The 18,683-nt window shown below is 46.3% G+C and overlaps 3 protein-coding genes across 5 annotated transcripts in view; 2 read left to right on the forward strand and 1 right to left on the reverse strand.

Annotated features, from left to right (window-relative positions):
* The window catches only part of LOC105903784 (homeobox protein PKNOX2-like), a 22,799-nt gene extending 16,684 nt beyond the window's left edge, over positions 1-6,115 (forward strand). For both annotated transcript variants that reach the window (XM_031584256.2, XM_012831583.3), the window contains exons 5-11: positions 965-1,150; positions 1,459-1,570; positions 2,473-2,522; positions 4,287-4,406; positions 4,744-4,820; positions 5,156-5,334; positions 5,643-6,115. In XM_031584256.2, the coding sequence (XP_031440116.1) occupies positions 965-1,150; positions 1,459-1,570; positions 2,473-2,522; positions 4,287-4,406; positions 4,744-4,820; positions 5,156-5,334; positions 5,643-5,863 (945 nt within the window). In that variant the 3' untranslated portion in view covers positions 5,864-6,115. The remainder of the gene's footprint in view (positions 1-964; positions 1,151-1,458; positions 1,571-2,472; positions 2,523-4,286; positions 4,407-4,743; positions 4,821-5,155; positions 5,335-5,642) is intronic.
* A 2,646-nt stretch (positions 6,116-8,761) lies between these two features.
* Positions 8,762-12,531, forward strand: lim2.3 (lens intrinsic membrane protein 2.3). The gene is made up of 5 exons (XM_012831587.3): positions 8,762-8,945; positions 9,468-9,649; positions 10,879-11,028; positions 11,912-12,046; positions 12,204-12,531. Exons 2-5 carry the CDS (start codon positions 9,475-9,477, stop codon positions 12,263-12,265), a joined length of 522 nt encoding a protein of 173 aa, XP_012687041.1. The 5' UTR covers positions 8,762-8,945; positions 9,468-9,474; the 3' UTR covers positions 12,266-12,531.
* Positions 12,532-12,678: 147 nt separating this feature from the next.
* On the reverse strand, positions 12,679-17,951 carry hspa8b (heat shock protein family A (Hsp70) member 8b). Of its 2 annotated transcripts, none has more exons than XM_031583615.1 (9): positions 17,712-17,951; positions 16,227-16,436; positions 15,844-16,049; positions 15,531-15,683; positions 14,697-15,252; positions 14,353-14,555; positions 14,032-14,230; positions 13,506-13,738; positions 12,679-13,248 (listed from the first exon to the last, which is right to left on the reverse strand). In XM_031583615.1, the coding sequence occupies exons 2-9, from the start codon at positions 16,429-16,431 to the stop codon at positions 13,051-13,053; spliced, it is 1,953 nt and encodes a 650-aa protein (XP_031439475.1). In that variant the 5' UTR covers positions 16,432-16,436; positions 17,712-17,951; the 3' UTR covers positions 12,679-13,050. The 2 variants fall into 2 exon arrangements, with proteins under 2 accessions (XP_031439475.1, XP_031439476.1); XM_031583616.2 differs by lacking the exon at positions 17,712-17,951 and adding an exon at positions 16,840-17,021.
* Positions 17,952-18,683: the final 732 nt, after the last annotated feature.

The raw sequence follows: 18,683 nt of genomic DNA on the forward strand, positions 1-18,683 counted from the left end.
CTTCTTCCATCCTGGACCACAGTGAGAAGGGGGAGGGACTTCACCTTTTCACATCCTGTTTCAGAACGTTACAGAACATTAAACTTTTAGGTTATAGTATCAGGAACTTAATTTAAAGACACTCGAAGATGTGGTGGATTTATGCTTTCGTTTTTATTTTAGTATTGAAAGAGTCTGTCGTTCCTGGAGAATCTTTGATGAAATGCCAAAGTTTTTTTCTTGGTTCAAGTTAGCTGCTCGTAGATTAGGAGTGAGTAAAAGAACTCGGGAAGGCGGTTTAGCGAAATAATCTGTTTATTGTTTTAATCTCATATCGTATTTAATAATCCGTTTATGGTTTTAATCTCATATCGTACTTAATAATCCGTTTATTGTTTTAATCTCATATCGTACTTAATAATCCGTTTATGGTTTTAATCTCATGTCGTACTTCTTTGTCGTCTTTTGCCGCCTTCTTCGAATGGTAACAAAATTCTGTATCTGGGGGGGGGGTGGGTGTACTTGATGTAAATGTGTCACTCTTTCCGTGGGGGAAGAGAATGTGGACAATAGGTCTACTTAGGGGGAGTTTGATAGGTGTAAAGGTGTATGCATAAAGGATAAGGGGGTGAGTGTGTCTGTGGGTCTTAGTTCAAGGTGTAAGGTTGGGGGTGTAAGGAAAGGGATATGAGAGGGGGGGGGGTCTAACTGACCATGGCCATCTAAACTCAAATATTCCTGGCTCCTACCATCTTGTCGTGGCTGTAGACAAAGGCCAAGAATCAAGTCTAATGGCCTGGTATGGGAAACCTACCAATATCTAACAGTATGTTAAGAATATTGATTCAGAAAGCTAGAGTGAGACTGCTGATGTTGCCCCCTGCCTCAGTAAGTAAGTGTGTGTGTGTGTGTGTGTGTGTGAGTGCCTGCGTGTGCGTGCGTGCGTGTGTGTGGTGTGTGTGTGTGTGTGTGTGTGTGTGTTCAGATAGTGAAGGCCATCCAGGTGTTGCGTATCCATCTCCTGGAGCTGGAGAAGGTGTGTGAGCTGTGCAAGGACTTCTGCCAGCGCTACAGAACCTGCATCAAGACCAAGATGCACAGCGACAACCTGCTGAAGGGCGACCTCCCTGAACTCTACTCGCCCTCTCAGGGCAGCTTCATCCTGCAGCAGGTCAGACAGCGCCCCCTGCTGCTCCTTAGCCAGTACTGCACATTAAACCCCCACCTCAGCAGTTAGCATGTTTGCCCGGGGGGGGGGGGGGGGAGATTTCTCAGTGTCTGTGCCACTCCACACCTTCACTGATGAATGCGTTTACAAACTGAGCAAAATAAGAATTACCACATTTGTTCTTGAAGTGGAAAGTGTATGTTGTGTATTTTCTGATAAATGCTTATTAAACACACTCACTCACTCACACACACACTCTCTCTCTCACTCACACACACACACACACACACACACGCACACACACTCTGCAGGACCTCCTGCGGAGCTCCATCTCCTCCTCCCCCCCCACCAGCCCCTCCGGCCTGGGCTCCATGCAGCAAACTGATGTCACCATGACGACCATCAGCCCTTCGGACATGGCAGGTCAGTGAAACTCTGAGGTCATAATCTCTGAGGTCATAATCTTAAATAATCTTAAAACACATAAACGTGGTACCTGGGTTATCAGGAGTCCTTCTGGATTCTCAGGGCCACTGTCATAGAGAAGCGCTTGAGGGCTTGATTGAGAACGTCCTGGTGAAGGTTTTTAAGTCTACAGTAATATTCAGAGGACTATTTTACAGAACTCCTTTATTTGAAGGGTTAGGGTAATTTAGGGGTCATGTCATCTCTGAGTCTTCTTTATTTGAAGGGTTAGGGTCATTTAGGGGTCATGTCATCTCTGAGTCTTCTTTATAAGAAGGGTTAGGGTCATTTAGGGGTCATGTCATCTCTGAGTCTTGTTTATTTGAAGGGTTAGGGTCATTTAGGGGTCATGTCATCTCTGAGTCTTCTTTATAAGAAGGGTTAGGGTCATTTAGGGGTCATGTCATCTCTGAGTCTTCTTTATTTGAAGGGTTAGGGTCATTTGGGGGTCATGTCTTCTCTGAGTCTTCTTTATTTGAAGGGTTAGGGTCATTTAGGGGTCATGTCATCTCTGAGTCTTCTTTATTTGAAGGGTTAGGGTCATTTAGGGGTCATGTCATCTCTGAGTCTTCTTTATAAGAAGGGTTAGGGTCATTTAGGGGTCATGTCATCTCTGAGTCTTGTTTATTTGAAGGGTTAGGGTCATTTAGGGGTCATGTCATCTCTGAGTCTTCTTTATAAGAAGGGTTAGGGTCATTTAGGGGTCATGTCATCTCTGAGTCTTCTTTATTTGAAGGGTTAGGGTCATTTGGGGGTCATGTCTTCTCTGAGTCTTCTTTATTTGAAGGGTTAGGGTCATTTAGGGGTCATGTCGTCTCCGTGTGATTCTTCAGTGCAAACTCTGATATCATTCTGTCCAGGAGGAGGAGCCTCGTTTCAGCCAATCACCATGCTGACGACCCAAGGGCAGGTGAGGCCACCACTGCTTCAGGGAGCTCAGGTGCAAGACACACACATGTGTCTGTGTGTGTGTGTGTGTGTGTGTGAGAGAGTGTGTGTGTGTCTGTCTGTGAGAGTGTGTGTGTGTGTGTGTCTGTGTGAGAGAGTGTGTGTGTGTGTGTCTGTGTGAGACTGTGTGTGTGTCTGTTTGTGAGAGTGTGCGTGTGTGTCTGTGTGTGAGTGTGTGTGTGTGTGTGTGTGTGTGTGTTTTAGCTGCATGTGTTGTGTGTGTGAGCTGTGTGTGACTGTGCTTCAGTTGTGTGAGTTATGAGAATTTGTGAGCGTGTGTGTGTGTCTGACTGTGTATCATTGGTGCCTATGGCTTATACAAGTTTCCTCATGTAGGCGTGTGTTATCTGATATCAGATGTTAGAATATGTGTGTGTGTGTTATCCGATGTTAGTGTGTGTGTGTGTTTTAAAAAAACCTCTTCATGTCTAATCAGTGAGTCCGAAAATGTTTTGAGAGCCTTGCTGCTACCATAGCGACAGAGAGCACAAGCACCTCAGTAATGACTCATGACGTGTATGTCTCAGTGTCTTTGTGTGCGTCTGTGTGTGTGTGTGTGTGTGTGTGTGTGTGTGTGTGTGTGTGTGTGTGTGTGTGTGTGTATGTGTGTGTGTGTGTGTGTGTCTTTTTGTCTGTGTGTGTCTGTCTTTGTGTGTGTGTATGTCTTTGTGTGTTTGTGTGCGTCTGTGTTTGTGTGTGTGTGTGTGTCTTTGTGTGTGTGTGTGTCTGTGTGTGTGTCTGTGTGTGTGTGTGTCTTTGTGTGTGTATGTCTTTGTGTGTTTGTGTGTCTTTGTGTGTGTGTGTGTCTTTGTTTCTTTGTGTGCGTGTGCGTCTGTGTGTGTGTGTGTGTGTGTGTGTGTGTGTGTCTTTGTGTCTCTGTGTGGGTGTGTGTGTCTGTCTTTGTGTGTGGGTGTGTCTTTGTGTGTGTGTGTGTTGTCTTTGTGTCTCTGTGTGTGGGTGTCTGTCTTTGTGTGTGGGTGTGTCTTTGTGTGTGTGTGTCTTTGTGTGCGTTTGTGTGGGTGTGTGTGTCTTTGTGTGTGTGTGTGTGTGTGTGTGTGTGTGTATGTGTCTTTGTGTCTGTTTGTGTGTGTGTGTGGGTGTGTGTGTCTGTCTTTGTGTGTGGGTGTGTCTTTGTGTGTGTGTGGGTGTGTGTGTCTTTGTGTCTTTGTGTGTGTGTGTGTGTGTGTGTGTGTCTTTGTGTCTCTGTGTGTGTGGGTGTGTGTGTCTGTCTTTGTGTTTCTGTGTGTGTGTGTGTGTGTGTGTGTGGGTGCGTGTGTGTGTGCACTGGTGACATTAGTGTATGCTGGGTCATTGACTCACAGGGACTTTAACCCTTAAGAGGCCCAGGCCTGTTTGACTTTTTTAGGAAGTCTCACATGCCTTGATGTTTTTGTATATTTCCCCTAACTAAAAGTATTGATGCACAAGTGGCATATATGATTATGTTATAGAAGACATCAGCAATAACAACATTAGACTAAAAGGAATTCTGCATTCTTCTGATGTCATGCTAATGTGTGTGCAGAGAAAGACTCCCAAGTGTGTGTGTGTGTGTGTGTGTGTGTGTGTGCAGAGAAAGACTCCCAAGCCTCTCAAGAGTTTCTGCTGAAATCACTAACAAGCCTGACTCTAATGTGTGTAGTGTGCAGTGTATGGGAACTGTTTATACATATATATATATGTGTGTGTGTGTGTGTGTGTGTGTGTGTGTGTGTGTGTCCAACAGCTGGAGCTGAACCTGTCCTCACTGTTGGAGTCCAAAGTGAGGAAGTCCAAAGCGAAGAGGGGTGTGCTGCCCAAACGCGCCACCAACATCATGCGCTCCTGGCTCTTCCAGCACCTCGTGGTAAGGCACACACAACCGCACACACACACACTCACACACACATCGTGGTAAGGCACACACACACACACACACACACACACACACACGTGGTAAGGCACACACAAAGACACACACACACACATACACGTGGTTAGGCACACACAACCGCACACACACACACACACACACATGGTAAGGCAGACACAACCGCACACACACACAAAGACACACACACACAAAGACCATCACTTAGCAGCACTCAGACCACAGTGAGTGCAATAACACACAGGTTAGGATAACTCTGAGATGTGTGTGTGTGTGTGTGTGTGTGTGTGTGTGTGTGTGTGTGTGTGTGTAGCATCCTTACCCTACAGAGGACGAGAAGAGACACATCGCCACTCAAACACGCCTCACTCTACAGCAAGTCAATAACTGGTGAGTTTACGGAGCAGTTCTGCATATAATTTGCAAGCATGATGAAATCAGTTTGTGTCTGAGTTGGAATGTGCAGCTGAATTGCTGTGATATAGCTCCCTCTGGTGGTCAAAAGTAATGACAAAGAGAGGGAAAAAGAAAATGTCACACTTACCTCATGGGCAACAGTAGGAGAGGACAGAAATCACAAGACTACTGCTGGCAAATTGATCATTAACAGGAACATATGTATATCTATTATGTCATATATGTATACCTAGTGTGTGTGTGTGTGTGTGTGTGTGTGTGTGTGTGTGTGTGTGTGTGTGTGTGTGTGTGTGTGTGCGCCTCTTTAGGTTCATCAACGCTCGGCGAAGGGTCCTCCAGCCCATGTTAGATGCCAGTAACCCTGACCCCGCCCCCAAGGCCAAGAAGATGAAGTCCCAGCATCGATCCACCCAGCGCTTCTGGCCCCATCCCCTAGCAACGGGGACCTCCGCCCGAGCAACAGGCCAGGCCCCCAACACCTCAGAGGGTGAGAGCCAGCCTGATTAAACTACTTTTCCCAGGATGCTTCGCTGTGACCTCTCCACTCCGTAAGAACAGCAGATGTTCAAGAGAGTAGCAAGCAGAGCGACGTGATGACACATTCATTATGACACGTGATGACACATTCATTATGACACGTGATGACACATTCATTATGACACGTGATGACACATTCATTATGGGCAGCTAGTTTGGTTTTGAACACTCTTAGGTCAGGTCTGGTTCAAGTTCTCAAGCTTGTGTGTGTCTGTGTGTGTCTGTGTGTGTGTGTGTGTGTGTGTGTTCTCTCCTCAGGTTTAGGGACAGGGGAGGGGGCTCGGGCACTGAGGTCGGAGTCAGCCATTCTGGCGATGAGACGGGCCCTACTGGAGGAAGATGAGGAAGATGAGGAAGAGGAGGACCTCTCCGGTGATGAATATGAGTTTGAGGGGTTGGAGGAAGAGGAGGAGGAAGAAGAGGAGGAGGAGGAAGAGGAGGAGGGCGGAGAGAGGAGGAGGAGGAGGAGGAGGACCTGAGCGACCTCTCCGGTGATGAATATGAGTTTGAGGGGTTGGAGGAGGAGGAGGAGGAGGGCGGAGAGAGGAATCAGCACTATGACAGTGTGCGGTCCTCAAAGCCAGGCAACCGGTGTAACGGGGAGTAACACATCATCTCAGGAGTGGATATGAGCATGTGACACTCGTACGGCCCCGCTGACACACACATGCATACACACACACACACACACACACGCGCACGCCACGCACGCACGCACAAACACACACACACAGACGCACGCACACACATGCACACACACACACACACACACACACACGCACAAACTCACACACACACACACACACACACACACACACACACACACACACACACACACAGACACACACAGACACACACAGACACACACAGACACACACAGACACACACACACAGACACACACACACACAGACACAGACACACACACACACACACACACACACACACACACACACACACACTCTCGCCCCTACTGCATCAGTGCCAGACGGCAGCGTGGCCCAGTGAAGATGCTTACTGATCAGAGGAATACTGCAGTGTCAGTGGGTCGCCGTGGAGACAGATGGACATGTTGGCCGGAGCGAACTGGTCTGGGATCTGTGTGTCCTGCTGTGCTGAAGCCTTAGTGGCAATGGCCCAGCACTCTCAAAGGACTCAGAGAGGTTTTTAAATCACCATTTTGTTGAATGATACATGTTGTAAATGTAACGAAGGACCTGGAACTAAACAGCACAACAGACTTTCCCACGAGCAGCATTAGAAGCCTGAGCTCCGTGTGTGTGTGTTTGTGTGTTTGTGTGTTTGTGTGTGTGTGTGTGTGTGTGTGCGTGCAGCATTAGAAGCCTGAGCTGAGGTGTGGAGCCATGTGTGAGTGCGTGTGTGTGTGTGCGTGCGTGTGTGTGTGTGTGCGTTCAGCATTAGAAGCATGAGCTGAGCTGTGTGAGGTGTGTGTGCATGCGTGCGTGTGTGTGTGTGTGTGTGTGTGTGTGCAGCATTAGAAGCCTGAGCTGAGCTGTGTGAGGTGTGGATCCGTGTGTGCATGCATGTGTGTATGTCTGTGTTTGCGTGTATGCAGCATTAGCAGTCTGAGCTGAGCTGTGTGAGGTGTAGAGCCTTGTGTGTGTGTGTGTGTGTGTGGTTGCTCATCTTGTTTTCTGGAATTACTAAGGGTTGTCTACGTTACTAAGGGTTGTCTGCGTTACTAAGGGTTGTCTGCGTTACTAAGGGTTGTCTGAGTGTGACACAAGTGTCATGTGTTTGGACTGACTGTATGAAGGACTAATAACCTGCTAATTTAATCTCATCATTAAAATTGTATTCATACTCGTGAAGTACATTTTCTATTGCATTTATTTGACCCCTGACCCCTGTTGTCTTCTGTGATCTGCGTGTCTGAAACGCGTGACCAAACTGGGTCTCTTTCAGTGCGCCTTGGCCAGTGTCAGGGTCCATTCTACTGACACAAGCAGGCTCAGATACACAAAGCTTTTACACTTCTTTATTATTGAAAGTATTTCAGTAAATTCAGTTTTGCGTATTATTATATGGCTCTTCAGAATGTTCCAAAAAGTTCCGTTGGTTTGAATGGGCCACCCCAACGTTCGAGGGTCTGATATTTCTCGGAAAATTGATGATAGGGCTGAACGATTAATTGCATTTGCGATTTAATCGCGATATGATAAAACGCGATTTTCTAACCGCAACGTTCGCAATTAAAAACGTGGTCTTTTTTCTTAAGATGGTCAATTTTGAACACAGTGTTTTAAAAAATGCATGCCTTGTGTTTATTCTTACAATGACTTTGTTTAAATTACTTAAATGCACAGTGACAAAGCCACCGATTGGTTGTTCTTGATTCTGTAATGAGCAGTTAAATAAAAATGTAAAATGTGGGAAATAACATTTTACACTAAATGTATCTAATATTGTGTTGGTCATATTTAAATCATTCATTACGATTTGTTGGGAAAGAAATAAGGAAAAAAAAAAAACGCATATTAAATCGCAATCGCAATATTGGGGGAAAAATTTGCAATTAGATTATTTTCCCAAATCGTTCAGCCCTAACCGCTGTCATTTGCAACTGGTTTTGTGCTTCTAATTCACATCTTTCATATCATTCCGCGAGTAATCCTGTCATAGTCCTGTCATAGTCCTCTGCCATGTTTTCTTGCTCGTTAAAGCATGTTCAACACAGCCATTATATTCTGTATCAGGGAATTTGTCTGTTAATGTTTTAGACCCAGATGAGTCAATTATTGACGATCTAGTCAGTCAGCTTAACTAAAACAATAATTCCATCAGCTTGTTAATAAGGTCGAAATGTAAGGTTGAAATCTTTGTCCAGAGTGATAGCGTGTTCTGATTCTGTTAAATCTTTGTCCAGAGTGACAGCGTGTTCTGATTCTGTTAAATCTTTGTCCAGAGTGAAAGCGTGTTCTGATTCTGTTAAATCTTTGTCCAGAGTGATAGCGTGTTCTGATTCTGTTAAATCTTTGTCCAGAGTGATAGCGTGCTCTCGTTCTGTTAAATCTACATGAAGCAGTTTGGACCTATGATTCCTGCCCTGTGTTAAAAGTTCAATGGCCTTTTCACTCTGACTGAGACCAAAGGAAAGATTACTGTTAGACAGTAGTGTTAACCTCCGCCTCTGTTGAACGGAACATATTTGGCCTCCTCTATCAACCCATCAGGGGCTTCCATTCCCAGAGTGTCAAACAAAAGCCCTTGGTCATCACTATTCTCTGGGCTGAAGGTCCGCACACACACACACACACACACACACACACACACACACACACACACACACACACACACACACGGTCATCACTATTCTCTGGGCTGAAGGTCCTAAATGGTTTTGTATTTTCAGCAGATTCCCTAAACCGCGGCGCTGCAGGCTCTGATTGGCTGCCGCTCCGCGGGTCCTTTGTGCCCCCGTCCTCCTCACCCCGCTGCCAAAGCAGGGGCAAATCTGCCTGGCGTGGCATTATTGAGCAGCGTGGGATTTGGTTGGAGAAATCTGCCCTTTAATTTGGGAATCTGAGTCCGATAAAGTCGAGGTACGTCATCATTGTTCTTGTAAAGCTCTTCGCAGCTGTGGCTTGTTTTGGTTGATGAGTTTTTGCCGTAAGATGAAAAGCAGCGGCACGGGCTTTCTGTGCCTCACCTCCTCGTCTGTCACCTCCTGGTCTGTCACCGGCTCGGTGGCTCTCAGCGCTGCCATGCTGCCATGACGACGGGGGATGGAGTTGGACTGTGGACAGCTAAAGTTCATTTGTCCACTTTAACACGGACTATTCTATGAAAATGTGTCGGAAAGAGGAAACTAGATTAAAAAGTGATGGTTTTGTGGGAGTTCCATGACTGGACTGGGATTTGTGGATTTGTGGGATGTTGGTCCTCATGACTTGTCCAGTTTTTGTCTAAAATGTGCTGTGGGTGTTAGAACCCAACATGTGGTCTGTATGTGCCTCATGTCATCAAGTGTGTGTGTGTGTGTGTGTGTGTGTGTGTGTGTGTGTGTGCGTGTGTGTGTGTGCGCGTGTGCGCGCGCGTCCGTGTGTGTGTGTGTGTGTGTCTAGTTTCAGGATGTACAGTTTCATGGGAGGAGGTTTATTCTGCGCGGGGGTGTCCAACATCCTCCTGGTGGTTTCTACGGCGACGGATTACTGGATGCAGTACCGCCACTCCAACAACAACATGCACCAGGGCCTGTGGCGCTACTGTGTGCCTGGAAAGTGCATGACCCACACAGACAGCATAGGTAAGACACACACACACACACAGCACACACACACACACACACACACACACACACAGCACAGGTAAGCCGCACACACACACACACACACACACACACACACACACGACACACACAGCACAGGTAAGCCACACACACACACACACACCCACACAACACACAGCACAGGTAAGCCACACACACACACACACACACACACACAGACACACAGCATAGATAAGCCAGCCACACACACACACACACAGACACACAGACGCACAGCATAGATAAGCCAGCCACACACACGACGCACACCAGCACACACCACACACATGCATGACACACACACAGCCCTTTCATAAGACAGCCACACACACAAGCACACATCACACACAATATCCTCACATTTCATGTGGTGGAGTCCATAGATCAACTGGTAGATCAAGGTGCTAACTACGCCACGCCACCATCATGAAGTCAGTGCCCACGTACTGCTGCTAACTACGCCACCATCATGAACTCAGTGCCCAGTCTGCCCACGTACTGGTGCTAATTACGCCACGCCACCATCATGAAGTCAGTGCCCACGTACTGGTGCTAACTACGCCAACATCATGAAGTCAGTGCCCACGTACTGGTGCTAACTACGCCACCATCATGAAGTCAGTGCCCAGTCTGCCCACGTACTGGTGCTAATTACGCCACGCCACCATCAGGAAGTCAGTGCCCACGTACTGGTGCTAACTACGCCACCATCATGAAGTCAGTGCCCAGTCTGCCCACGTACTGGTGCTAATTACGCCACGCCACCATCAGGAAGTCAGTGCCCACGTACTGGTGCTAACTACGCCAACATCATGAAGTCAGTGCCAACGTACTGGTGAAAATGTGTGTCTGAACTGGAAGTCACTTTAAATATAAGCATGCGCTAAATGAATCAATCTAAACGTCTGATGGAGGGCTGTGGGTTCTGGCTGTGCTGTATGTGAACACAGTCCTTTTGATCACACACACACACACACACACAGTCCTTTTGATCGCTTAAGAGAACATGGTGAACGTGTCTGTGTACAAAACTGGGCCAATTTCGCCTGTGGACCGAATAATGCCTGAACGGGGACTTGAAACCCTGTTATGTCAGAAGTGCATTACTGATAGGTGAGGTTGTAAAGTGAATTGAAACCCTGTTCTTTCAGAAGTGTGCACACACACACACACGGTTGTAAAGTGTTTTCCCGTCTGTGTGTCCTCAGCCTACTGGGACGCCACCAGGGCCTTCATGATCCTCTCCATCCTGGCCTGCTTCTTCGGCATCGTCATCGGGGTCATGGCCTTCATACACTACTCCTCCTTCCAAGGCTTCGACAAAACCTTCACTTCCGGAATCCTCTTCTTCATCTCATGTGAGTGCCTGCGAGACCCCGGGGCAGGTCTGGGTCCTGAATAAAATGGCCGACCATAGGCCCCATCAAGGCCAGAGTGCGCTGGTATCAAACACCTTCCACAGTCACGGTCACATCATATAGAATTCATATTTCTTTGTGTTGCAGTTATTGAACACAATTATTGAACACAGTTATTGAACACAGTTATTGAACACAATTATTGAACACATTTTGGAAGGCCACCACTACTATGAACTAAAATCTCTGAGATTAAAACATCACACAACCTAAATATCTGGTTTAGTCCTAAAACTCAGGCATGACCATTACGGGGTGCCGTTTGTAATGTTGCACGTTCCGTAATCCTGCTCAGTTTTTGTACATTGGGCATTGTCAAATGAAAAAAAAAGCACTACAATATTCATCTGTCACTTTTTCAAACATTTAGAAACATTCATGTTAATTCATGAGGTAACTTTTCCAAGAGTAACCTTTTTGCTGTAATGCAAAATTGTAAAATAATATAAATGTTAAATCTTAATGTAAATGTAAAATGCTAAATGTAAATGTTAAATGTTAAATGTTCAATCTACAAACGGAAGACGGAAATCGCAATATTACAATACAGATGGTAATTGACTGTTCCCAATTACCGTATGTATTGTAATATTCTGTTTTCAAGTCTGACTTGATCATTTTACATTTACATGTCACATTTACATTTAGCATTTTACATTCACATTTAGCTTTAGCTTTTAGCATTTAACATTTATATTATTTTACAATTTTGCATTACAGCAAAATGTTACTTCTGGAAGTTACTGAATGATTTTACATGAATTTCTCTCTAAATGTTTGAAAAGGTCCTGATTTGAAACCCTGCGTCTTCCTTCCTGTTCAGGCTTCTTTGTGCTGCTGGCCATGGCTGTGTACACAGGAGTGACTGTCAACTACTACGGGAAACGATACGGAAACTGGCGCTTCTCCTGGTCGTACATCATGGGCTGGGTGTCTGTGGTGCTTACCTTCTTCTCAGGTGAAGAACCCCGAATACTGTTGCATAATGTTGAGTGTGTTCATCTGAGGTAGTTGCCCAGTCTTGCCCGTTAGGGAGTGGCAGAAGTGTTCATTTCCATGTGTGTGAAAGAGACTGTATGACAAGAGATCAAATGAACCTCCTCCCTCCCCTGCAGGTATCTTCTATATGTGTGCCTACCGGATGCACGAGTGCCCACGGAACTCCAGCTCCCGCTAGAAGAGTTCCAACGCAACATTCTCTTCAGGAAGTTCTACTCTGATGGTTTCCTCAAACGCATCACAATCCAAGTCTCAGCACTGCCATGTCCTGTGAACTACCTAAGCTATAAACTCAAAACAAATAAATGACATAGATCATGTTTCATTCTGCCTGTTTGGTATGTCATTTTATATGATTGGATACCCCGTCATGGCTCGTTCATGTTGTAGGACATGGAAAAATAAATCCTCTTCGGTGAATGTGTTGCAGATTCTCAAAGGATTTATAATCTTAAATGTCCATCACCATTTCTCTCAGGACACATAAAACAGTCTTGCTCTTACAAGCACACAAACTGGTGCAAATCTGAATGAAGACCTGTTTCATTGGTTACTTCTACAAACTGAATCAAAGTTCACAGAGCCACACAATTAAACAGCCAAATCATTTATTTAGTTAAGATCAACATAAACATTGCAAAGTGCTAACACAACAGAGCACACTTTGTGAGAACAAAAAAAAAGGAAAAAAAAGTCGACCCATGCTGTAAAAAAACAAAGGGATGAAAGAGGAACGGGATGAGCCATCAGATGCTCATATTCCTCTGAAAGTCTTTTAGAGTGGAGCAGCTTTTGCCCACTTTGCCTTACAAACTGGGATGGGTAATGCTTAGGAAAGAACACATTTCAGAAAAGGGTCTCACGCAAACAACATGCGCCGGCTGTTTGTGTATGTGGGCAAACGAGTGCGTGCGTGCGTGTGTGTGTGCGTGTGTGTGGGAGAGGGGTGGGCAGTGGAATGCTTTAGTCGACCTCCTCGATGGTTGGTCCGGAAGACCCTCCTCCTCCTGGTGCGGCGCCCGCACCCCCAAACCCACCAGGCATCCCCTCCGGCATGCCCCCTGGCACCCCCCCAGCGCCCTGGTACAGCTTGGTGATGATGGGGTTACACACCTTCTCCAGCTCCTTCTGGTGGTGCTCAAACTCCTCCTTCTCAGCACTCTGCAGGGGACACACAAGTGTGTTAATGTAGCTCATGTACACACTCACACACACACACACACACACCTCACTCACAGTGTGTCCATTCCATATTATGACAGCTTGTCAAACTCCTTCATCTTAATATATCTATATATTGTGGGGTTCTCGTGTGTACCAGCTTCTAAAGAGGTCTTATGAAGACCTGAGTGGGGTTCTCGTGTGTACCAGGTTCTAAAGATATGTCATGAGAACCTGAGTGGGGTTCTCGTGTGTACCTGGTTCTTGTCGAGCCAGCTGATGACCTCATTGCACTTCTCGAGGATCTTCTGCTTGTCCTCGTCGCTGATCTTGCCCTTCAGCTTCTCGTCCTCCACCGTGGACTTCATGTTGAAGGCGTAGGACTCCAGGCCGTTCTTAGAGGACACCTTATCACGCTGCACATCGTCCTCGGACTTGTACTTCTCAGCTTCCTGCACCATGCGCTCAATGTCCTCTTTGCTGAGGCGCCCTGAACACATGGACACAAAGGGTGAGTTTAGAGCAGGTTTAAGCGCCCTGAACACATGGACACAAAGGGTGAGTTTAGAGCAGGTTTAAGCGCCCTGAACACATAGACACAAAGGGTGAGTTTAGAGGAGGTTTAAGCGCCCTGAACACATAGACACAAAGGGTGAGTTTAGAGCAGGTTTAAGCGCCCTGAACACATAGACACAAAGGGTGAGTTTAGAGCAGGTTTGAAGTCAAGCTAATCCTGAGAAGGTTCATTAGAATGCTTGGCATACGCCCTCCCTAATCCTGTACCTTTGTCGTTGGTGATTGTGATCTTGTTCTCTTTGCCAGTGCTCTTGTCCACAGCAGAGACGTTCATGATGCCGTTGGCGTCGATGTCAAAAGTGACCTCGATCTGGGGCACGCCGCGGGGGGCTGGGGGGATCCCCGTCAGCTCGAACTTCCCCAGGAGGTTATTGTCCTTCGTCATAGCCCGCTCACCCTCATATACCTGAGTGAGTGCAAACCAATTTAAATGGGACTTCCTTCATGACTGCAGATATTTCACGTCTAACGTTAGTAGAGGAGTGATTGCTGCGTGATTGCTGCGCGTGTATGCGCCGGAGGACCCACCTGGATGAGCACTCCAGGCTGGTTGTCAGAGTAGGTGGTGAAGGTCTGAGTCTGTTTGGTGGGGATGGTGGTGTTCCTCTTGATGAGCGTCGTCATGACGCCGCCAGCCGTCTCGATACCCAGGGACAGTGGCGTGACGTCCAGCAACAACAGGTCCTGCACGTTCTCAGACTTGTCTCCAGACAAGATGGCTGCCTGGACAGCTGCAAACACACACACACACAAACAGACGTCAGTGTTGCTGGAATTATCATTTGACTACCCTTCTGTAAAACTACTTTAGTTTCAGTTCTCTATCCATCAGGTTTCAAATAACCTACTGGAGTTTAAAGCAGCCTTCTCACCTGCTCCGTAAGCCACGGCCTCGTCAGGATTGATGCTCTTGTTGAGCTCCTTGCCATTGAAGAAGTCCTGCAGCAGCTTCTGGATCTTTGGGATGCGTGTGGACCCACCCACCAGCACGATGTCGTGGATCTGGGCCTTGTCCATCTTGGCGTCCCTGAGCGACTTCTCCACAGGGTCCAGCGTCCCGCGGAACAGGTCTGCGTTGAGCTCCTCAAAGCGGGCCCTGGTGATGGACGTGTAGAAGTCGACGCCCTCGTACAGCGAGTCGATCTCGATGCTGGCCTGGGTGCTGGAGGAGAGCGTGCGCTTGGCCCTCTCGCAGGCGGTGCGCAGCCGACGCACAGCGCGCTTATTGTCACTGATGTCCTTCTTGTATTTGCGCTTGAACTCAGAGATGAAGTGGTTGACCATGCGGTTGTCAAAGTCCTCACCACCCAGATGAGTGTCTCCAGCTGTCGACTTCACCTCAAAGATGCCGTCCTCGATCGTCAAGATGGATACGTCGAAAGTGCCACCACCCAGATCAAAGATGAGTACATTTCTTTCTGCACCAACCTGACAACACAGGAAGCAAAAACTTCAGTCAGAACAGGAGTGGATGAACCGGTATAACTGGATTCCCATCAAAACCTATTGACTCCAAAACTGATTAGTAAGTTAACGCATTTTTTCTTAAAAAAAGAAAGAAAAGTAGATAAAAAGGAAGAAGAAAAATACATTGTAATGTAAAATGTGCAAGTGTGCATGAGAGTGCTAAACGTCTTTCCTAGTAGAAGTGTGGTGAGGAAGTAGACACTTCCTGCGATTGGGAAACGGCCAAGTCCGTGCCCTACCTTCTTGTCCAGGCCATATGCGATGGCAGCGGCCGTGGGCTCATTGATGATTCTCAGCACGTTCAGGCCGGAGATGGTGCCGGCGTCTTTGGTGGCCTGGCGCTGTGAGTCGTTGAAGTAGGCGGGCACAGTGACAACGGCGTTCGTAACAGTCTGCAGGGAAATACAGAGAGCTGCCATTAGGGCAATAAAACCTCCCATTACTTTCCCTGTCCAGACAGGACTGTCAATGGCAGGGATATCTTGATCAAAACCTCAAGCCTGAAGTAGCACACCTGCTAAAAGGGTAATTTGATGAGGGGACTGTACTCACTTTCCCCAGATAGGCCTCAGCAATCTCCTTCATCTTGACCAGCACCATGGAGGAGATCTCTTCGGGGTAGAAGGCCTTGGTCTCGCCCTTGTAGTCGACCTGCACTTTGGGCCGTGTGGAGTCGTTGACGACGGTGAAGGGCCAGTGCTTCATGTCCGACTGCACCACAGCGTCGTCAAACCGCCGTCCAATCAGCCGCTTGGCATCTATGGCAGCAGAGAGAATCATTCAAATATATACACCTCATGACTTAACCTTCTTAAAAATGGCGTTTTTAATGTCATTTTCATGGTAAATACAATTTTAAATTCTAAATCTTAAAAAGGTTTTGTCTTGCCGCAGGACATAATTAAAGAGGGTATGGTTCAGAATAAATTCCTTACCAAAGACTGTGTTGGTTGGGTTCATTGCAACTTGATTTTTTGCAGCATCGCCAATTAATCTTTCTGAGTCTGTGAAGGCCACATAGCTGGGCGTGGTCCTGTTTCCCTGGTCGTTGGCGATGATCTCCACTTTGCCATGCTGGAAGACCCCCACACAGGAGTAGGTGGTCCCCAAGTCAATGCCAACTGCTGGTCCCTTTGACATGTTGCCTGCGCCAGAAAATTGCAAGTGTAAATACTCTAGTATGCACTAGAGTCCTTCCCTATAACGTAACACACAGCTAAATTTAACACTCGGAGCGGTTGCTTATTTATTTACTCCAAAGGATCGACTTCTAAGGTCTCTAACTTGGTTAGCGTGCACTGTACAAATTATGACCCCCCCCCCCATGGAATACAGTAAGCAAACCATGTCTGTCACTCTACGACAGTTGCATCTGACGTGAGTGATCCGCCAGCAGCACCTGTCAAAACCAGTGTCTTACCAACTGACCAGCTGACAAATAAAATCATCTATGACAGCCCACTTCAGCATTACGTTAACTCTGAAACACTATCGTTGACGTACTCGTGTTGTTTTAACAATGACTTGAAAAGTCTTAACGTTACCTACCAGTTAAGCAGTCAGTCGTCAGTACCGTTAGATAATATTTCACGGACAGGTTTTTAAAAGAGATATCGCTAGCTAACTAACCAACTGACTGGTAATGTTAGATGTTAACTTTCTCAGTAACGTAAGTAATTTGAAATAGTTCACGTTAATTAATGTCCAAATTTTTCAACTGACACACAGACCCAACATTCACTAACGATTTAAAATGGAAGCAAGGGTGTGACTTCTCTTGCTAACGTTAACGGTAGGCATAATACGTTCCGAAGCAGGCGTTTGGTGCTAGAACATTCTGTTCAGTTGGCCAACCCAGACGTCTCTGACACCGAACTCACGAGGCGCTGAATCATTTAGATTTGTTCTAGAACCTTCTCGCGGCAGGACCATAACTGGAAAACGATACCACAAGAAGCTGTGACAACCATAATGTGACAACCATAACACGATAATTCATAGTAATGTAGTTAAGAACAGAGACAGTTGGCAGTCTTCAGTTATCCTTTCCGTTAGGACTGCACTTGATACAGCAATGCGTACCAGCACCGGCAGCATCTTTATCCAGCTGACTGCCGACATGCGACACCCCTCACTGGACGGCAAAGGCACCCTGTCAACTGTCAGTTGCGTTTGACAACGATAGCTAATGTTTACGGAACTTGACAACCTTACCATACTGTCAGACAATCCCTTTTACAATTCCTTTTACAATTCATACAAGACTTAATTCAGTGAACATTTGCTATCTATCATTATAGAAACACCACGTTCGATTCAGTTTTCTGACACATTACATAATACGCCGGTGCAATACAGTTGGAATACTGCCGTTGGTCAGCTTCACTGAATATATTTGCCCAGTTATGTCAAAAACTTACGTCAATTCAATATCAAAACCAATGTCCAAAGTCTGTTCGGTGATGCAGCTGCTTCTCCGGTTCACGAACGCTTCTATAAAAGAGGGAGTCACCGCCTATATATGATAGCTAGCTGTAGAAACATCGAGAACAGACTGCAGCCGGGCCGGCCAATCAAACGCCCCAAACAAACCCAAGCTACTTCCGTCTATCTAAAATATTTGCTACTGTCTTGTGCTTGTCATACGGAGGCACTCTCCCCTGCTGTCACTCGACGCAGTTCAGTAACCGCGTCTACCTTGTTTTTGAAGTAGGCCTATGCTCGATGTGTAGTACAGTTCTGTTGGTCTATATTAAATAGGACCTATGTTTTAACGTCTTTGTTTAGGGTTTCGTAATGTAGTAATGTCATATTAGAAAACCATTACACTTTTTATAAGGCTACATTAACGTTTAGGTTCAAAACTAAATACATTTAGGTTCAAACTAAATACATTTATTGAAGTCGTAATTAAAATAATTCAATCCTTTAACGGCAAACTGAATGTCATTTCCCCTAGTACAGTATAGCCCATAGCTTAGTCAACATGGAACAATCAGTTTAGGGAATCTGTTGTCTCATAACCTATTGCATATTATGTGTCACATAACCTATTGCATATTATGCTGGTAGTCTCTGAACCAAGAATCACCATAGATGGGTAATTCAGGCAAATTGGAAAAGCACTTTTATGCCTTTGTCCAAAAGGTGTCGCTATCGAGTAAACGCAAACTGGTCTCACTCAACCGTGTATGAGTCAAGGGCCCCAAAATAGGCTCGTCACTACCACTTGGGGGGGGGGGGGGGGGTGCAAACGCTCACTATATTTATATGAAAGCCATGTATCTCTGGAGCATATTTCTGCTTAATACATCAATTGGATCAAGTCAAAAAAGCAATACACTGACACAAACACGCAGACTCCTTCTGGCTAAACTCTGCCCTCTGATGGA

This window comes from Clupea harengus, chromosome 17 (genome assembly GCF_900700415.2).
Source record: "Clupea harengus chromosome 17, Ch_v2.0.2, whole genome shotgun sequence".
In the NCBI taxonomy this organism is placed as follows: Eukaryota; Metazoa; Chordata; class Actinopteri; order Clupeiformes; family Clupeidae; genus Clupea; species Clupea harengus.

Excerpts from the sequence above, each read along its gene's own strand:
- hspa8b (XM_031583615.1), bottom strand. The coding sequence starts at position 16,431 with ATGTCAAAGGGACCAGCAGTTGGCATTGACTTGGGGACCACCTACTCC. Across the intron at positions 15,684-15,843 it reads CTGAGGCCTATCTGGGGAAA|ACTGTTACGAACGCCGTTGT; the intron begins GTGAGTACAGTC and ends ATTTCCCTGCAG. Across the intron at positions 13,249-13,505 it reads GCTGGCTCGACAAGAACCAG|AGTGCTGAGAAGGAGGAGTT; the intron begins GTACACACGAGA and ends TGTCCCCTGCAG.
- lim2.3 (XM_012831587.3), top strand. The coding sequence starts at position 9,475 with ATGTACAGTTTCATGGGAGGAGGTTTATTCTGCGCGGGGGTGTCCAAC. Across the intron at positions 9,650-10,878 it reads GACCCACACAGACAGCATAG|CCTACTGGGACGCCACCAGG; the intron begins GTAAGACACACA and ends GTGTGTCCTCAG. Across the intron at positions 12,047-12,203 it reads GGTGCTTACCTTCTTCTCAG|GTATCTTCTATATGTGTGCC; the intron begins GTGAAGAACCCC and ends CCTCCCCTGCAG.